Below are 20,435 nucleotides of genomic sequence, written 5' to 3'. Positions count from 1 at the left end.
TCACTAGCGGAATGTTTGTAAGTTATCGACTTGTCACTCGAACCTTTTACGCGAGACAAGATGACAACCCAAGCACCTCGCCTTGTTACTCAATTCGGTCACGTTTTGAAACTTCATTCATAGCCCGAACCTTTATTAATTTATTTATGCACAAGCAAACATATTTTATTCAATCAATCAATTCATGCGAAAAAATTGTAGCTACATATACCAATTTTAAAACCTAAATGTCGACCAATCTATATACTTAAACATTTAGTTCGTAATTTTCCTAATTGCTTAAATCGACTAAGTATGAGGTTTTAAGGCTCAAATGTTGAATAAATTGTCGAAAGAATTCATCGTAAGATTGAACACATGCAAAAGAGAAAGACATGCAGTAAAAATTAACATATCAATCCAACCCCCCCACTTAATCTATGCTTGTCCTCAAGCATGTGTTATATGCAATAAAGTTTAGTAACTCAAAAAGCAAAGAGAAAGGTTAAGATTTCTCCCCATGTGTTTCAACTAATGTTGTCGGCATTGGGAAATAATTGTCAGCATTTAGCACTGTGTGCCCACGCTACCATCATTATCTGACTTCTGAAAAACCTCCATTACGTTCCTAAAAATAGAAAATTCACTAGATTAAATAAAAATTTATTTATTTACAACCTAAATCTTACTAAAACTCAAAATTAAATAAATGAAAATAAATTTGGGTTGCCTCCCAAAAAGCGCTTTTGTTTAACGTCGTTAGCTCGACAACCTTAAATGTTATCCTTTGGGTTTATTGAGAATTAATTTTCCCATCTTGTGCACTTGGATGTTCTTGTAGAAAGGTTTCGACCTTTTTCCATTATCCTTGAAGCATTTCTCGGATTCTCCTATCATTTGATCTTCTTCGTTCATCTTTACATTTTCCTCTATTGGAATCCTTGTATGTTCTAGAAGCGGTTTAATTTCCAATTTCGAGGCTTTCATCACATCTTCATGTATTGGTTTTTGGATCATCGATAATTCCTCTTGCTTAAAATTGAGATCCATATTCCTGCAAGGCACAATTTGTAACTTATCATTTGAATGTCCCATATCCTCATAAACACTAAACCTAACCACGTCACCGTCAAATTCCATGGTAAGTGTTCCATTCCAAACATCAATTTTTGTTCGTGCAGTACCCAAGAATGGTCTCCCATGAATTATATCAGACGAATTAGCTGAATTGTCATCCTCCATGTCGATAATGTAAAAATCTACAGGGAAAACTAATTCGTTAACTTTAACAAGGACGTCTTCAAGCAGCCCTTCAGGATAGACGACTGTCCTGTCCGCCAACTGGATTATTACTCCTGTCTCTTTTAAATGACCCACGTTAATCAGTTTATAAATAGAATAAGGCATAACATTAATGGAAGCTCCTAAATCGCACATGGCTTTCTTAATGCCTATCTCACAAGGAATAGCAAACATACCTTGGTCCTTGTATTTGGGTGGAACTTTCTTTTGTAGCACTGCAGAGACATTTTCTCCTACATTTACTCTTTCATTACCTATTAATCTCCTTTTGCTAGTACACAATTCCTTGAGGAATCTTTCATAACGAGGGATCTGTTTGATAGCGTCGAGTGAATGGATATTTACCTTCACCTTCCTGAATGTCTCGAGGATTTCTTTTTCCTCCTTCTCTTTCTTATCCCTTGCAAGCCTCCTTGGAAAAAGAGGTGGCATCACAACTGGTTTCTGAACTTCCAATTTTGGCCTTGCTGTTGGATCTGAGATCTGCTTTTCCCGTTCCTTTTCTTGCCCATGATTTTTGGCTGGAACTGTTTCTAGAACCTTTCCACTATGAAGAGTTATTGCATTGACATTCTGCCGAGGGTTCGGCTCTGTTTGAGAAGGTAGTTTACCTTGAGACTCCAAGCGATTAACTACCATTGAGAGTTTACTAACTTGATTAGTTAACTCTTGTATTGATGCGTCTGTCCTCTGTTGATATTTTGCAGCATCGTCAGCAAGACTTTCCATGATAGCTTCTAGAGATGTGCTCGGCTTGTGTTGTGGTGGTGGTTCCAGAGGTCTCGGTTGGTATGGTAGATTATATCGGGGATTAGCTCCGTAATTCAGGTTGGGATGATCCTTCCACTCGGGATTGTAGGTGTTGGAGAAAGGATCATAGTGTCTTTGCGGAGGTCCTGGAAAACCTCCGATAGAGTCAACATGTGCCGTTGAATTGTCGTTAAGGATTGGGCACAAATCCGTCGGGTGTTCAGACGTAGTACAAATTCCACGTAGTGAGGTCAAACTCTTCTTTTTTGTAAGCAAAGATTGAACAACATTCGTAAGCTTATCTAATTTATCTTCTAAAGTTGAAACGTTTACCCCATTAACCCGTCTTATCGGTTCTGAATTTGGCCGATATTGTTGAGAATTTACCGCCATGGTGGATATTAGCTCTCTTGCCCTTTGAGGGGTCATATTGACAAGCGCTCCTCCACTAGCAGCGTCAATCATCTTCATTTCCATAGGGAGCAAACCCTCGTAGAAATATTGAAGAAGTGATTGTTCGGTTAACCCATGTTGAGGACAACTCGCACACAGTTTTTTGTACCACTCTCAATAGTCGTAGAGCGATTCTGTGACACCCCGTACCCGAGACCGCTGCCGGAGTCGGACACGAGGGGTTAACGGCTTAAACCATTCATTTTCACGGTACATTTTAAAAATTTTCCAGGCAGTTGGCTATCTGCGTCACTGTCACTTTAAAAATCATATCTTGAGTTCAAAAACTTGGAAATCAGTTTCGTAATTTTTCCCTGAAACTAGACTCATATATGCATCTACAAATTTTTTTCTAGAATTTTTGGTCGGCCAATTAGTACAGTTTATTAGTTAAAGTCTCCCCATTACAGGTGCGACTACTACTGACCTTAATGCATTACGACCTAGATATCTCCCTTCTGGGGCTTCATGATGCCCAAAATTGACCCTAGACGGGATGTGGTTTCGGGACCACAAAACCGAGGCATAAAAATAATTTAAAATTTATTTTGATGCCTATGATATGTGTTAAATTGTGTGTGACATTTTTGATGATTTGATTTAGTGTTATAAAGGTGAATTTCACTAGAAAGGACTTGTGTGAAAAAAATTTAGAAATGTGCTAGGCAATTGTAAGGTGGCCTATTAATACATGTGGGAAAATAGTTGTCCTTGCATGTCAAATAACCCACTTCCTAAGGTGAGTGGCCGGCCATGACAAGGTTATGGGCAAGGGAACATGTTTCCAACATGTTTTGCTAATGGTTGATGTTAGAATTGTTATTATATTGGTGTTGTAGGAAGAGAAACAAAAAAAAAAGTGTGTGTGTGGTTACCCCTCCCCATTGCCGTGTATTGAACAAGGAAAACAAAAAAAAAAGAAAATTTTGCTCATTCTATTCTCCATTGCCGTGACTTGAAGGAGGAAGAAGAAGGATTTCTTTTGTGCATGATTCGCTTGGTTGATGCTTAGGAAGAGGTAAGCACTTTGAAATCCTTGGAAATTTAGATATAAACGAGGTGATTAGTTCAAGTTCTATTCATCCCATGGATTAAATTTGGGTGTTTGGAGGCTTGGTATTTGGCCAAGTAGTTGAAGCTCTTGGTACATAAACTTTTAAATGGAGGTTGAAATTTGGTTGTTCATGGGGAAGGGGGGGTGCCGAATGTGGCCAATGAAAGGCCTTGATGAACTATATATGTGGCTTGGGTTTATGATATTCGGTTAAGGGATATTGTGCTAGCAAGGTTGGTTTAATATATACATGTAAGTTACTTTGTATTTGATGTTTAGAAAAAAAAATAGTGAAAGGCAAAGTTAATGATGTTGGATAAATTTTTAGTAGAGTTGTGCTTAGGCATTCGGTCATTGATGAGCATTGTTGTAACCTAGTTGTAGTTGCAACTCCAAATCTTGAGATGGAATTTGTACACATACGTTAAGTAAATGGTTAGGGCCGAATGGGACTATGTGTTTGAAAGAATAAAATCGATACTATAATTGCTAGTATAAGTATTCGGCCATTCAATCAAGGGTATAGGTGATGTTAGACCAATTTTAGCACATTCGGCTATATAAGTATACCCAATTATGATTTTGCCTTTGATTGTATGAAATCAACTAAAATGGGTGGTTAGTAAGGATGGTTATCTAATATACGAATATGTATACGTGTATGTACGATTGGATTATTGATAGAATAGTAAATTGCATAAGGCTATTGGCCGAATAGCCAAGAACATAAGGTAGCAAGATAAAAATTTTACCATGTCGTTTCGCATGTTATATTATCATTAGAATGTGGATACCAACATATGTACCCAAGCGATTGAATGAGTTGATTTATTTGTTTAAGCTCAAGATCCTAAAGGAGAGGCGTCCAACAAAGGGAAATCGAAGGTCAACGAGTAGCCGACTTGGAATTATTTGCCCAACACTAGGTAAGTCATTAAGCACATATGTTTGATATTGCTTAAATGATTGGAAAATCTATGAAATTACATTTAATGGAATGCTATATATGTATAAATGAAATTGTATGTGTATGGAGTGAGGATAATTGTTGAATGTAAAAGAAATAGTGGAATGTGTAGAAAGTTTGCTTCCAAGACTGTGTGTGCGGGCAATACGTGTGTATGGTGACGAGATTGGCACTAAGTGTGCGTGCTGGAAATATAAGGCACTAAGTGTGCATGCTGGAAAAATATGACACTATGTGTGCAAGCTGGAAAAATACTGACCTTTGGGTGTGCGAGCTCGGAGGGTATGGCACTTGTGTGTGCGGGCTTAAATTGCGTGGCACTAAGTGTGCGAATCGAGTATTAAGCACTGTGTGTGCGTACTCTATATATATGGAGGGTGTGTCTCCATCGAGTTGAGTATGGACAGCAGATCGGGTAAGTACCTCGAGCTCATGACGAATAGAGAATACGTTCATGCTTGGGGTTGAATTTGGTAAGCCTTAAATCTATGTGATGATTGAAATTGTATGGTTGTGCTGGAAAATGAGTTAATGTGTAAAATGTTTCGATTATCTTGTTGTGTAGAATATGAAATGTGGATGTATGACTTGGTACGAGATTGGACCGAAAGGTCCGAGGTATTATGGTATAGATTCGATATGGATGAGTACCTAGCCTCGTTTGTTGTACATGTTGTAGTAACTTTATCGATGGATTGATGAATGCTTATGACTTCTGAGTTGTAAACTCACTCGGTGTTTTCTTGTCACCCATTTTAGGTCTCTCGGACTCGTATTGTTTGCGTGATCGGGACCGTCGTTGAAGTCATCACACCGACTGAAATCTTGTGGTATTGTTTTCGTTGTTGAAGAACATTTGGCATGTATAGGCTATTATATTTTGTCGAATTGTGGGTTGTAAACTTTAAGCCATGTGAAAATGGCCTATGTGGTCGTCGAGTGGGATGCTAGAACCTATAGCCACGAGTCTTAGAAACTCTAATTTTGATATGGTGCCCATAATTTGTGTCATGTGTGATGGATGATTAAGGTCAAGGAAAGATTCATGAAATTGGCATAGTCTACTGCAGTAACTGTTGCGGACAGCAGCAGTGAGATGAGATTGAAAAATCACTAAAAATAGTAGAAGTAGAATTAAATAGTGAGTAAATTACGAAATTTAACCTTGATGAATCTATTTTTATATGGATGAAACGAAACGACCATATGAGCAGTATACTGAGAAATATTAAAGTTCTCGTGAGACAGGGCCAGAACGGTTTCTGGGTCCCCTGTCGCGACTTTGAAAATTTACCATAAATTATCCAGAAAGAATTAGGAGTCATGCATTATATGTACAGATTCCATTTTGAGTCTAGTTTCATTAGAAACAAACGTCACCAGTATTAAAGCCCTGTACAGAGAGATATTCAGTTGTAACGTACGAAGGTCAGAGCAGTCGATCCCTGTAACATGGGTGACTTTAACTAATAAACTGTACCAATTGGCCCGACCAAAAATTCTAGAAATAAATCCATGGATGGGTATGTGAGTCTAAATTCAGGGAAAATTTACAAAACCAGTTTCCGAGTTTTGAAACTCGAGATATGATTTTTAAGGCAAAGGTGATGCAGTTTTCCAGCCTGACTGGTAATGTCAAATTGGTTGGTACCTTGAGAGGATCTGGCCGTTAACCCCTCGTGTCCGACACCAGCGACGGTCACGAGTTAGGGGTGTTACAGCTTCAATACTGATGCCGTTTGTTTCTATAGAAACTAGACTCAAAGAGGAATCTATACATATATGTAATGACTCCTAATTATCTCTGGTTAATTTATAATGAATTTCCAAAGTCGAACAGGAATCCGAAACCGTTCTGCCCCTGCTTCACTAAAACCCAAATATCTCTTAACATACAACTCATATGACCATTTCGTTTCTTCCATATGAAAGTAGATTCATCAAGGTTAATTTACATAATTTATTCACTATTTAATTCCATTCCTACTATTTTTAGTGATTTTCACATCCACATCGCTGCTGCTGTCAAAGATTCGCCTTTAAGGTAGACTTTACCTATTTCATAGTTTCCATGATTCAATTAGCCCTTTTGCATACATAGCACAAAGTATAATCATGATTAACCATTCCAATGGCTAATCGTTTCTAAACATTTCCATACCTCTTAGTGATCAACATACAAAACGATTATAGTACTATGCTAAAACGATATAAGCTATTTTCGCATGGCTATCCAAATTTACACAAAATCCATGGGTGCATGACCAACAACAAAAGGGTAGTCCTATACATGCCATTTCAAAGTTCAACCAAAATTGTACCAAAAGGGGCTTTGATAGTGTGGGAGACTTCGACTTCCAAATATCCCGAGTCCGATGGTGACGAGCCAAAATCTATAAAACAGAGAAACAAAGAAACGGAGTAAGCAATTTATGCTTAGTAAGTTTTGAGCAAGGGATTCCAAGACAACAAAAGCATAGCATTCAGATAGCTAAACGGATAATTTCATATGCACAAATTCTCAATATCATACTTACTTCACATTACCAACCCTTATGTTCATACACAAAAGATCAACTTAGCCAAAGGCCGGTAGCTCATTTATCAACTGAGCGAATACTTATTTGTAAGGGCTCGACTAATTCAAAGCACATACGAAACATACCTCATTGTCGGGATTTCACAAGCATATTAACTGAAATTTTTACAGCAAGTTCATTCATTCCCGAATCACGTACCTTCGGAGTTTAACCTGATATAGCCACTCGTTCAAATACCTTCGGGACATGGCCCGGAGATAGTAGCTCGCACAAATGCCTTCGGGACTTATCCCGGATTTAGTAACTCGCACAAATGCCTTCGGATCTTAGTCCGGATTTAGTAACTCGCACAAATGCCTTCGGATCTTAGTCCGGATTTAGTCACTTAGCACAAAGCCTTCGGGACTTAGCCCGGACATCATTCGAAGAACCATGCACACATATATCAATAAATCATGACACATCCATATTTCATTTTCATTACCAAAGCTCAACACAAGACACTTATCATATTTACAATTTCGGCTCAATAGCCACATACAAAGGGCATGATTTTGATTTACTTAAGACATAATCTAATCGAATCATAATTTAAGTTCCATTACTCGAAAACTTACCTCGGATGTTGTCGAACGGCTTCAACGGCTATTCGATCACTTTTTCCTTTCCCTTATCCAACTGTGGTCCCCTAAGCTCTTGAGCTAATTCAAACAAATTTAACTTATCAAAGTCTCATTTTGCTAGCTTATGGCTGAATATGACAAGGAGTTTGATAGGTCATATGGCCACCCTTTAGCTCAAATACACAATGATCATATGCATTTTTAATCACATCAACAATTTAATACAATTCATTCGAACATCAAAAGAGAAGCTCAAGGTACTTAGCCCATATATATACATTAGACATTAGAGTCACATATGTACGAAATCACGAATCGAATTCAACATACTAGCTAATATTTCCCTTAGCGAATTTTTAAGTCAAGCTAAAGCCATCAATAGGCTACCAATGGCCGAACATACACATCTATGCTAAGGCCGATTGCAACACTTAGTACATTCTACAAGTATGGTCACTTGTGTTGACTAAACACCATTTGTTTCAAGTTCAAAACTTGGCTAATACACATATATACACTATTAAAGCATCCTCTCTCTTTACACTAATTCAACACATGCATTACCCATAATATACCAAATTACATTCGGCCTTAGCACACAACTTGCTAGCCGATTCTTCTCCATCTAGCAACCAATGCACATACGAGCTCATTTGTTAGACTCTACTTCATCTAACAACAACCTTATTTCTCTTCTATATCCTACCATGGCCAAATGCATCACAACACCTTACCATTTCAATTTTTGGTCATGGTTGAACAAGGAACTTAATGTCTCACTCAAGGATGCTAAAAAGGAGATTCAAGAGTTATCAATCCACCATCACATGCATCATTAACAAGCTTCACATTTAGCATGCAATGATATCAACACAAAATCCACCTTGGCCGAATACCATCCCCATGACATAGCAAAGATTTGAACCATGGGCTAATAAGAACATCAAGCTAGCAACTAAAAACATGCATGAATCTCATGGCACAACATCAAACATACCTTAATCTTGATACAAGTATGGCCGAACCTCCTCCTAATCCTCTTCTAAACCAAACATGGAGCAAGAATTCCTTCCTTCTTCCTTAGAATTTTCGGCCAAAAGAAAATGAAAAGGATGAACAAATTTTTTTTTTCTCTTTTCTTCAACTCACGGCAATGGGGGAATCACACACCTTCTTTCCTTTTTTCATTTCTTTATTACCCATACTCCTTATTTTATTTATTCCAACATAAACCACTTACACAACATGTTTTATGACATGTTTTGCCTATCCCCTTTGTCATGGCCGCCACTAGGCTTTAATCTAGGAAATTTGACATGCAAGCCCATCATTTTCACATCATGCATTAATAGGCCACTTTACATTTGCCTAGCACATTTCTAAATTTTCTCACATAAGTCCTATTTGATAAAATTCACTTACAATTAACAAAATTCAAACATGAATTTTTCACACATGCATATGTACATATAATGAGCATCAACTATGATGGCTAATTATTTTTATGACTCGGTTTAGTGGTCCCGAGACCACTTTCCGACTAGGGTCAATTTAGGGCTGTCACAGATTCACTCTCCAATTGGCGAATTCCCACTATGTCCCTCCTAAGCTCGACTGCTCGTGACGCTGGGAAGAACCTGTCAAGAAATACATGAGATAAGTCATCCCACGTTGTGATAGAACCGGGAGGTAAGTAAAATAACCATTATTTTGCTGTATCAACTAAAGAAAAAGGAAAGGCCCGAAGTTTGATCTCATATTCGGGTACTCCCTGAGGTTTCATGCTTGAGCAGACCATGTGAAATTCTCTCAAGTGAGTGTGTGGATTTTCGTTCTTCAAGCCTCGAAAAGTGGGCAAAAGGTGAATCAAGCTCGACTTCAATTCAAAAGGGGTTCCTCCGGTTGGATAGTTGATGCATAACGGTGTTTGCTCGTTGGGAGCAGCGGCTAGTTGACGAATGGTTCGGTTTGCCATTCTTTCTAGTTCACAGAGGTTGTTTTTTGTTTCAAAGAGTGGTTCAGTCTCAGGTTCAACCTCTTTGACTTGTTTCCCACGTCGAATTGCCTCTGTACGAATTACTTCGCTCAACTTTTCAACGTCGGATTCTAGGATTCCTTGTCCTAGCTCTACTCCTGTTTTACTTGCACGTTTAAGAGCTTTTGTCTCTTTTCGTCATGCTCGCGCCGATTTCTCGATCTCTGGGTCGTATTCGAGATCTCCTGATGAAGATATGGTCATGAAGACGATTTAAACAATTGTAAGTGTTGCCAGTCCCCGGCAACGGCGCCAAAACTGATGACTGTCGATTCCACCAATATAAACCTACACCTAGTTTGCAAATTAAAGCAGTATAGGGAGTAGGGTCGATCCCACAGAGACTAGAATTACTTAAAATTGTTTGTTTCTTGACCAGATTAGTGTCTGGGCAATTGTCGTGCCCGCGACGTTTAGGGGAGAAATAAAATATGAAACCTGAAATAAACACAAGACACGTAAAAAGTAAAAAGTAAAAGATGAAATAAAAATAAATAACAAAATGATTTAAAGGAAAATCAATAAAACTTAGCTTAGCCTTAAGCACGGGTTTTCCCGTCTTTGACCCGTTTCTCGAAATTAGGTGAACTCCTCTTTTTTGATAAGCTAGTTATAGCTACCAAGGACGCCTCGGACACCAACTCTTCCTTGTGTAAATTAGTTATGGAACGTCCTATAACTAACCCTTATCGATCGAACAACCTACGAAATGTTTGTGATTTAGAACTCCGGCAACTTTGAGTTCTAGAAATGCCTAGCTCGAACCAATGCCCTCAAACGTTGAGACATTTAAATCCGGTTACTACTTCCCTTGACGGAACCAAATAGCAATCCCCACTTGGCACGCCAATGTGTTCATGGAAGACCAATTAGACAATCGATCCTTTCGAAATTCCAACTGTACGTCTAGCCACACTAACTCAAACGACGTCTTTTTTGACTTAGTATTCACTTGACTTTGTGAGTTGACGAAGTCATACTCTTAATCCGGAGAAATAATAAATATCAAAAGTTGGGAGTTAAACAGCTCGGGTTCTTAACTCACGGGTATTTTGACGGGGTTAACACTGGCTTAAAGCTGAAAGGGGTTTAGTGTGGCATGAATTTAATCATGCTTGAAGGTTATGGAAATGATAGAAATTATATGAAAAATGTAGTGGAAATGGATCGGAAAAATATTTGCAAAGAGAATTAGACAAATTTTGTAAAAAGAAGAAAAATAATCTAATGCTCAATTGAATTAAGAAAAAGAAAACAAAGTGGATAATGGAATTCCAAAATGAAATAGGAATGTAAAGACAATTGATTAATGGATCATTTCTAAGAACTAAAACCCCTATTTATATAGATAGGGTTTACTAAAAATAGCTTAAGAAATTAATATAAAATCTAAAATAATAATAATTAAAAATAAATAAAATTAAAATAAACTTAAAATAGAATTTCCTATTTTTGGCTTTTTACAAAGTCAAATTTATGACTAGTCCTTGGCTTGCTCCATCTTTTCGCTTTGGCCCATTCTAATAATTTTCTTCTAATTTGGCCCCTTTTCAGCTTGCTTTTGATCAATTGCATCCCTGACAAGAATTAAATCATAAAAACACTTAATTAGCAGGATTCAGTTCATCAATAAACCAAATTAAGCATAAAAAATATGCAATTTGACATGTTTATCACCACGTGAGAAATCAACACGGGCTGGACTTTCTCACACGGGCGTGTTACACGGCTGTGTCCCTCTGGCAGGATCGAAGCACGACTTACACGGGTAGACTACACGCCCGTGCTTGTTCAACAGCCTTGACCCCGGGCTGGAGTAATCGCACAAGGGCATGTCACACGGGCGTGTCCCTACCGAGCCCAAGTATAACCCTATTCGGAAAAGGCCAATTTTGGGGACTCTTAGGCATTTTAAAGCCTATTTAAACACCTGACAAGGCACTTAAGAGGGGGGATACAAAGTAGGAAGCAAGGAATTTCTCAAGGAAAGCCGATTGATCCATCTTAGAAGTCGGATTCATCATTAAGACTGAAGATCTCCCTTCAAGTTCCCTCAGTAGTTTTGGGTTTTCTTATGTTTTGTTATCTTTATGCTTTTGGGATGTTTTCCTTCATGAGTATGAACTAAAACCCCTAAATACCTAAAGGGAATGAAAACTAAAATGGATCTTATAATTATTATCTGAATTGTATGATAAATATTTGATTTGTTCTTAATTATGTGTTCTTAATTCTTATTTTAATATTCCAGGATATTGATTCAGGTTAACACTGTCTAAGAGTAAATTTGTCGTAATTAAGCGAAGTTGATTGCGCGCCTAGAGATAGGGTGACAAGATTTTGTCAGATTACAATGAAACCTAATAAGGGAATCCAAAGATCAAGTTAATGCAATTCTAGGGTGTAAATTAGAAAGAGATTTCAATTATTCAACCTAGGGCTAGACGTTATTAGTCTCAAGAGAGATAATAATATAACTTAGGGATTTTTAAGGATCAAGTCAAATTAATAAATCGTCTGATTCAGAGTCAAATAACAAGTGAAGTCTAGGTGGATTTTTCCTTAGGTATTGTCTTAATCAATCGAATTTTCTAAAAAGTATTTTCCAAAAGTTTCTTTTTGTGCATTCTTAGTTTAGTAATTAGTTTAGATAACCAAACCTTTTGATTTTTAGGCTAGATAATAAAAAGGAAGTAAATACTAGTACTCGTGGTTCCTTTGGGTTCGACAATCCGGTCTTGCTGAACTATACTACTGTTCGATAGGTACACTTGTCTTAATCGTGATAATAAGTTAGTCTCAAGAACGATTCATTTATCAATTTTTAAAACCTGTCACAAATATCACCCATCAAGTTTTTGGCGCCGTTACCGGTGAACTAGGATATTAGGAACACTCTATTTTTATTACTTTAGTCATTTTATTTTTATTTTATTTTCTAATTTTTCATTTATTTTCTTTTGAAAAGTTTTTCTAGTTTATGACCAAAAGAAACTCGTTAGGACCACTACTTTTTGACCGTGAGATCGACCACACAGTTCGCAAAAACCAAAGAGAAAGAAGGCGAAGCCTAAGATACATAGAGGACGAGCAAGAGGATGACACTTCAACCACAACCGAGGAGATGGCTAAAAACCAAGAAAATTCGCTACCTCCTACGATTGCTACTGATTCAGTAAATCAGAATCCTGCTCCACGCACTATGTATGATTATGCTAAACCTAGTTTAATAGGAACTGAATCGAGCATAGTTAGGCCTGCTGTTGCAGCAAATAATTTTGAACTGAAACCTAACACCATTCGAATGATCCAATAGTTTGTTCAGTGTGATGGTTTGCAAGACGAGGATCCCAATGCTCACATGGAAAATTTCTTAAAGTTTTACGACAATTTTAAAATTAATGGCGTTTCTGATGACGCCATTCACCTTTGGTTGTTTCCCTTTTCGTTGAGGAATAAGGCTAAACAGTGGTTGAACTCGTTGCCACGAGGATCAATCACTACTTGGGAATAGATGACTGAAAAATTTTTATTAAAATATTTTTCGCCGGCTAAAATAGCCAAATTACGTAATGATATCTCCTCTTTTGTGCAGATGGATTAGAAACACTCTACGATGCATGGGAGAGATACAATGACCTTTTGCAAAGATGCCCCCACCATGGTTTACCACTCTGGCTACAGGTCCAAACATTTCACAATAGCCTGAACCCTTCGACTCGGCAGATGATTAACGCAGCCGCAGGTGGAACTATCAATAATAAGACACCTGAGGCGGCTTACAAATTTATTGAGGAGATGTCACTGAATAACTATCAGTGGCAAGTTATGAGGACAAAACCGATGAAAGCAGCCAGTGTTTTCAACCTCAATGCGGTTACTATGCTATCTAACCAAGTAGAACTCTTAAATAAAAAGATTGACGATTTGTGTGGTTCTACTCAGGTACATATAGTGATGAGGTGCGATTCGAATGGAAGAGGGGCATGCACAGAATATCAACCCTTCAACCCTAGCATCGAGGAGGAACAAGTCCAATATATGGGTAACAATAACTCTAGACCCCAAAATAACCCGTATAGTAACATTTATAATGCAGGTTGGAGGAACAATCCCAATTTCTTATCAAAGGCCACAACATCCTCTGGGTTTTCAACAACCACCTTACCATCAGGAAAAGAAGCCGAACCTTGAGGAGATGTTGACAAAATTTATTTTGGTGTCAGAAACTCGTTTCCAGAATACTGAGACAGCCCTTAAGAATCAACAAGCGTCAATCCAAAGGCTCGAAACTTAGATAGGCCAACTCATCAAATTGATTTCTGAACGACCACAAGGTAGTCTGCCGAGTAACACTAAATCTAACCCAAGGGAGCAAATCAATGCAATTACCATTCAAGATGCGGAAGGGTTGGTTGCACCTAAACCAGAACTGAGGCAAGAAATTGGGGTAAGTAAAGGTAAGGGTGAGGTGGACCACAATGACCAGAAACTGGTAAGTAAAGAATACAAACCTCGTGTGCCATACCCAAACGCAACAAGGAAAGACCTCACAGAAGAACAATTCGGTAAATTTCTTAAATTATTAAAAAAATTACATATTAACTTACCGTTTATTGAAGCTTTTTCGCAGATGCCAAACGCAGTCAAATTCTTAAAGGAGCTTTTAACAAATAAATGAAAGTTGGATGAGGCATCGCATGTGGAGTTGAATGCAGTTTGCTTAGCCATTCTACACAATAAGCTACCCAACAAATTGAAAGATCCAGGGAGTTTTACGATTCATTGTTTAATTGCTAGTTTAGATGTTCATAATGCACTGGCTGACTTAGGGGCAAGCATTAATGTTATGCCTTATAAAATGTTAAAACAGCAAGGTCTTGGGAAACCCAAACAAACTAGGATGAGCATTCAATTGGCTGATAAAACCATTAGATTTCCTAGGGTTATCACTAAAGATGTTCTTGTTAAAATCCATAAATTTATATACCCAGTAGACTTTGTTGTTCTAGACATGGAAAAGGATAGTAACGCACCTTTAATTTTAGAATGACCCTTTTTAGTGACTGCCAGAACCATTATTGATGTTGGTACAGGTGAACTCACACTTCGTATAGGAGACGAAACAATCACCCTTCAAGCTCGTAATTTGAGTAACACATCAAAATTGAAGGTGGTTGTATAAATCATTCTACTAGTACTGATCATGTGGTGAAACCCTCTATGCAGGAAACAGTTACGAAGAACACATATTAGCCGTGTTCAAACAACAACAAAAGACCTATCTATGAAGAACGAAGGCTACAAATTGAGGAGCTAGATGAATGGCAGACACAGAAACCAAGAACACCCGATAAACCAAAACCGAGCCAGGACGAGCTCAATACCTCACCAAATCAACTTAAGGTTGGAGACAAAGTACTACTAGATGTAGCAGATCCTCGCATTACCACTCCTGAAACTAATGAAAAAATTCATCTTACGGTACTCAGTATTTTCCCATATGGTACAGTCGAGGTAATTCATCCCAAATTCTGTACTTTTAAGGTAAACAATACTCATCTTAAACCTTAAGTTGATAAAGTTGATAGCAGGGATGAGAAGTGTATACTCCTCGCACCACCTTGACCATGCAGAAGAGAGGTAAGTCCAGCTTAAGACTATAAATAAGCGCTTCTCGGGAGGCAACCTGATAAACTGTAAATTATACATATTTTTACCCCATGTTTAATGCATTTTATAGATGATTTCTCATTAGAATTGGTGAATTCGATGCTCCTAATACTTTAATTTCATGTTTTGTACTCAGAAGAGCACCAAGAGTCAAAGGAGCCAAAAACGAGCCAAAAAGGGACAAAACAGACCAAATCGAGAAGATGACACGGCCTAAGCCTTGCCACACGGGTAGCTCACAAGCCCATGTCTTTCGAGGGTGTCGACCAAGGCTTTCACGATTCACATGGCCCAACCATTGACCCACATGGCTGTGTGCAATTTAAAGGATTAAACACGGCCTGGCAATCACATCACACAGTTGTGTCACACAGGCGTGTCCCTGCTAAGCCCAAGTTAAGTCCAATTCGGAAAAGGCCACTTTGAAGGGTTTCTAGGCATTCCAAAGCATATAAATACACACTAGAGGAGAAGAAAAAAGGAGACGAAAAAGAGGGCTAAGGAATTACCCTAAGGAAGCCGATTGATCCATCTCAGAAGCCGGATTCATCATCAAGACTGAAGATCTCTCCTCAATTCCCTTCAGGAGTTTTGGGTTTTCTTTATGTTTTGTATTCTTTATTCTTCTGAGATGTTTTCTTATTTAGTTATGAATTAAATCCCCTAAATACCTAAGGGGAATGAAACCTAAGATGAATCTTGTTATTATTTTCTGAATCGTATGATAAATATTTAACTTGCTCTTAATTATGTGTTCTTAATTCTTGCTTTGATATCCCAGGATACTGATTCAAGACACGCTTTTATTCAGAGGAGGAATAGACCCTGTCTAAGAGTACATTTGCCACAATTAAGCAGATTTGATTGCGTGCTTAGAAATAGGGTGACAAGATTTTTTCGGATTAGGGTGAAACCTAATAAGGGGATCCACAGATCGAGTTAATGCAACCATAGAGTGTTAACTAGAGAAAAGTCTCGGTTATTCAATCTAGGGATTAGAGGTTATTAGTCTTGAATAGGGATAATAACATAACTTAAGGATCTCTACGGAACAAGTTGAATGAATAAATCGTCCGATCCGGAGCCAGAATAACAAGTACAGTCTAGGTGGATTTCTCCTTAGGTATTGTCTCAAGTCAATCGATTTTCCCAAAAGCAATTCCCCAATTCATTTTTCTGTGTGTTCTTAGTTTAAATAATTAGTTAATTAAAACAAACCCCTTTTATCCTTAGACTAGATAATAAAAAGATAGTTATTACTAGTACTTTTGGTTCCCTTGGGTACGATATCTCGGACTTGCCATTACTATACTATTGTTCGATAGGTGCGCTTGCCTTTTCGTCGTGATAATAGTTAGTCTAGGTTTGATATTCATTATAAATATTTATTACTTGTTACGAATCACGCTATCAAGTTTTCGGCACCGTTGCTGGGGAACTGAAATATTAGGAACACTAGATTTTATTACTTTAGCCATTTATTTTTCTTCTAATTTTATTTTATTTTATTATTTATTAATTTACTTTTTCACTCTCTTGGCAGGTTTTTATAGTTTATGACTTGAAGAAACCCGTCGGGACCATTACTTTTTGACAAAGAAATCGATCGTACAATTCGCAAATATCAAAGAGAAATAAGGCGTGCCTTATGATACACGGAGAACCAGCGAGAAGACGATACTCAAACCCCAACCGATGAGATGGCTGAAAACCAAGGCAATCAGCCACCTCCTGCAATTGCTGCTAATCAAAATCCTGCTCCACGTACTATGTATGATTATGCTAAAACTTTTTTAACAGGAACTGAATCTAGCATAGTTAGACCTGCTGTAGCTGCAAATACTTTTGAATTAAAACCTAACACTATTCAGATGATACAACTCTTTGTTCAGTTTGATGGTTTGCAGGATGAAGATCCCAGCGCTCACTTAGCAAATTTCTTGGAATTTTGCGATACATTCAAAATCAATGGCATTTTTGATGATGCCATTCGTCTTCGGTTATTTCCCTTTTCACTGAGAAACAAAGCTAAACAGTGGTTGAACTCGTTACCACGAGGGTCTATCACTACTTGGGAATAAATGACCGAGAAATTTTTACTAAAATATTTTTCACCGACTAAAATGGCTAAATTGCGTAATGATATCTCTTCTTTTATACAGATGGATTTAGAAACACTTTACGATGCATGGGAGAGATACAAGGACTTACTGAGAAGGTGCCCTCACCATGGGTTACCGCTTTGGCTGCAAGTTCAAACGTTCTACAATGGTGTGAATCCCTCGACAAGACAAATGATTGACGCAGCTGCTGGCGGAACCATCAACAATAAAACACTGGAAGATGCCTATGAATTTATAGAGGAGATGTCAATGAATAACTATCAATGGAAAGTTATGAGGACAAAGCCAACAAAAACAGCCGGCGTTTATAACATCGATTCAGTCACCATGCTCTCTAATCAGGTAGAACTTCTCAATAAAAAGATTGACGGTTTACTTGGTTCTATGCAGGTACATCCAGTAATGAGGTGTGACTCAAGCGGAGGAGGTGTGCATACAGAATACCAATCCTTTAATCCTACAACCGAAGAGGAACAAGTCAACTATATGGGTAATAATAACTTTAGATCTCAAAATAACCCATACAGTAATACTTATAATGCAGGTTGGAGGAACCAAATTTCTCCTGGGGTGGTCAAGGAAATCAAAAGCCACAAAATCCTCAAGGTTTTCAACAGCCACCTTATCAACAAGAGAAGAAACCAAACCTTGAAGAGATGCTTTCTAAGTTCATCCCGGTGTTAGAAACCCATTTTCAAAATACCGACACGGCACTTAAGAATCAACAAGCATCAATCCAAGGACTCGAAACTTAGATAGGCCAGCTATCCAAGCTAATCTCCGAACGACCACAAGATAGCTTACCAAGTAATACTGAACCTAATCCGAGGGAACACCTCAATGCAATTAGCACTCAAAATAAGGACGGACTTATTGCACCCGAACCAGAAATACAACAAGACAACGCGATGAATAAAGGACGAGAAGAGGTAAACAATAATGATCCCAAACAGGTAAGTACGAATCATGAACCTCGTGTGCCATATCCTAAAGCGATGACGAAAGACAGAACAGAAGAACAATTCAGTAAGTTTGTCAAACTCTTAAAAAAAATTACATATTAACTTACCTTTTATTGAAGTTCTTTCGCAGATGCCCAACTCAGCAAAATTCTTAAAGGAACTTCTGACCAATAAAAGGAATTAAACGCTACATCGCATGTGGAACTCAATGCAGTCTGCTCAGCTATTCTAAAGAATAAGCTACCTAACAAATTGAAAGATCCAGGGAGTTTTACAATTCCTTGCTTAATTGGTAGTTTATCTGTGAATAATGCTTTAGCTGATCTGGGGGCAAGTATAAATGTTATGCCATATAAAATATTTAAACGACTAGGTCTCGGTAAACCCAAATAGACTAGGATGAGCATACAATTGGCTGACAAAATAGTTAGATTTCCTAAGGGTATTATTAAAGACGTTCTAGTTAAAATTGATAAATTTATTTACCCAGTAGACTTCGTTGTCTTAGATATGGATGAGGACAACGAGGTACCTCTAATTTTAGGACGACCATTTTTAGCAACTGCCAGAACCATTATTAATGTAGGCACAGGAGAGCTAACGCTAGAACCATTATTAATGTAGGCACAGGAGAGCTAACACTTCGTGCAGGTGACGACGCAGTAACACTCTAAGCACACGACTCAGTCAAAACCTCTAATACTCAAGATAATGCTATAAAAACTGTTGATGATAATACTAATATTCAATCGTCCTTGCAGGAACTTCCTCGAACAAAGACAACAGAGACAGTGTGCTACTATCATGAAGAGAACAAAGACGACCATGAAGAACGAATACTACGGATATAAGAGCTAGACGAATGGCAAGAACACAAACCGAGAACACATGATAAACCGAAACTACACAAAAATAAGCCCGATACCTCCCCTAATCAACTTCAGGTCGGTGATACAATCTTACTAGATACTGTTGATCCTCACATTGTCACTACCACACCAAATGAGGAAATCCTCTTACGGTACTTAGTATTTTTCCATTCGGTAAAGTTGAGGTGAGTCATCCTAAGTTCGGCACTTTTAAGGTAAACAACACCCGATTAAAACCTTATTTTAAGATTGACAGTGGGAACGAGGAGTATTAACTCCTCAAACCATCATGATCATTCAATGGAGAGGTAAGTCGAGCTTAGACTATAAATAAGCGCTTCTCGAGAGGCAACTCGAGCAGTAACATATTTTAATTTCTTTATTTTTTTTTATTTTCTCACACTTCGAATCAATTAATAGAATTTTTGAATTGTAAAGTTTTTCAGCACACACGGCCAGGCACACGGGCGTGCCTAAAGCCGTGGCCAAACAAGGGAAGAGACACGGCCGTGCGATACGGCCGTGTTGAAATAGGACATGATTTCCCCAAAACACAGGGTGTGATAAATCCCCACAGCCGTGCGACATGGCCATGGGTGAACTTGATAGGAACACATGGGTGTGGGAATGAAAACCCACGGGCGTGCCAGGGACAAGGCTCAATTCTGTTTCTTCGACACGGGCGTGCAACACGCCTGTGCCCTTCAGCCTTGTACAACAATCCACGGGCGTGCTACCATAACACACGGGCATGGGAGAAGCGAACAAAACTAGGCACGGCCGTGCAATATGGCCGTGTACCACACACGCCCAAGACACACAGGCGTAGGAGAATAACCAATCACGACCTAAAATTACAAAATTCGAAATAAATGGGCTCACCCTCATAAGTACACGGGCGTGGCCCTAGGCTGTGTGGCCCCCCTATATAAGCAAATCACTATTCATTTTCTTCTTCCTTTCCAAAGCCCTAGCCGAAATCTCCCCTTCTCCACTCCCTGATCCTTATTCTCAGCTGCCATTACCCTCTTGTCAGTTCATATGGCAGCTTCATATGCTAACATCTCTGAGCACCTCACTGGATTCGAGCTCCAATGTTTTCAAA

At 38.3% G+C, this 20,435-nt stretch overlaps 1 protein-coding gene and 2 non-coding genes across 3 annotated transcripts; all 3 read right to left on the bottom strand.

The window, feature by feature from the left end:
* Nucleotides 1-759: 759 nt before the first annotated feature.
* On the bottom strand, nucleotides 760-2,502 carry LOC108471937 (uncharacterized). Its single transcript, XM_017773477.1, has one exon. It carries the CDS (start codon nucleotides 2,500-2,502, stop codon nucleotides 760-762), a length of 1,743 nt encoding a protein of 580 aa, XP_017628966.1.
* A 10,763-nt stretch (nucleotides 2,503-13,265) lies between these two features.
* On the bottom strand, nucleotides 13,266-13,371 carry LOC128294376 (small nucleolar RNA R71). Its single transcript, XR_008284688.1, has one exon. It is a non-coding gene; the product is annotated as a small nucleolar RNA R71 (small nucleolar RNA).
* Nucleotides 13,372-17,505: 4,134 nt separating this feature from the next.
* LOC128294740 (small nucleolar RNA R71) lies at nucleotides 17,506-17,612 on the bottom strand. Its single transcript, XR_008285047.1, has one exon. It is a non-coding gene; the product is annotated as a small nucleolar RNA R71 (small nucleolar RNA).
* Between the last annotated feature and the right edge of the window lie 2,823 nt (nucleotides 17,613-20,435).

The sequence above is a fragment of the Gossypium arboreum genome, chromosome 6 (genome assembly GCF_025698485.1).
Source record: "Gossypium arboreum isolate Shixiya-1 chromosome 6, ASM2569848v2, whole genome shotgun sequence".
Lineage (NCBI taxonomy): Eukaryota > Viridiplantae > Streptophyta > Magnoliopsida > Malvales > Malvaceae > Gossypium > Gossypium arboreum.
Note: the sequence above shows the minus strand (reverse complement) of the source record. Positions and strands in the feature narration are given on the sequence as shown.

What these genes read in the sequence shown, in the direction of transcription:
- LOC108471937 (XM_017773477.1), bottom strand. Translation starts at nt 2,502, where the DNA reads ATGAAGATGATTGACGCTGCTAGTGGAGGAGCGCTTGTCAATATGACC.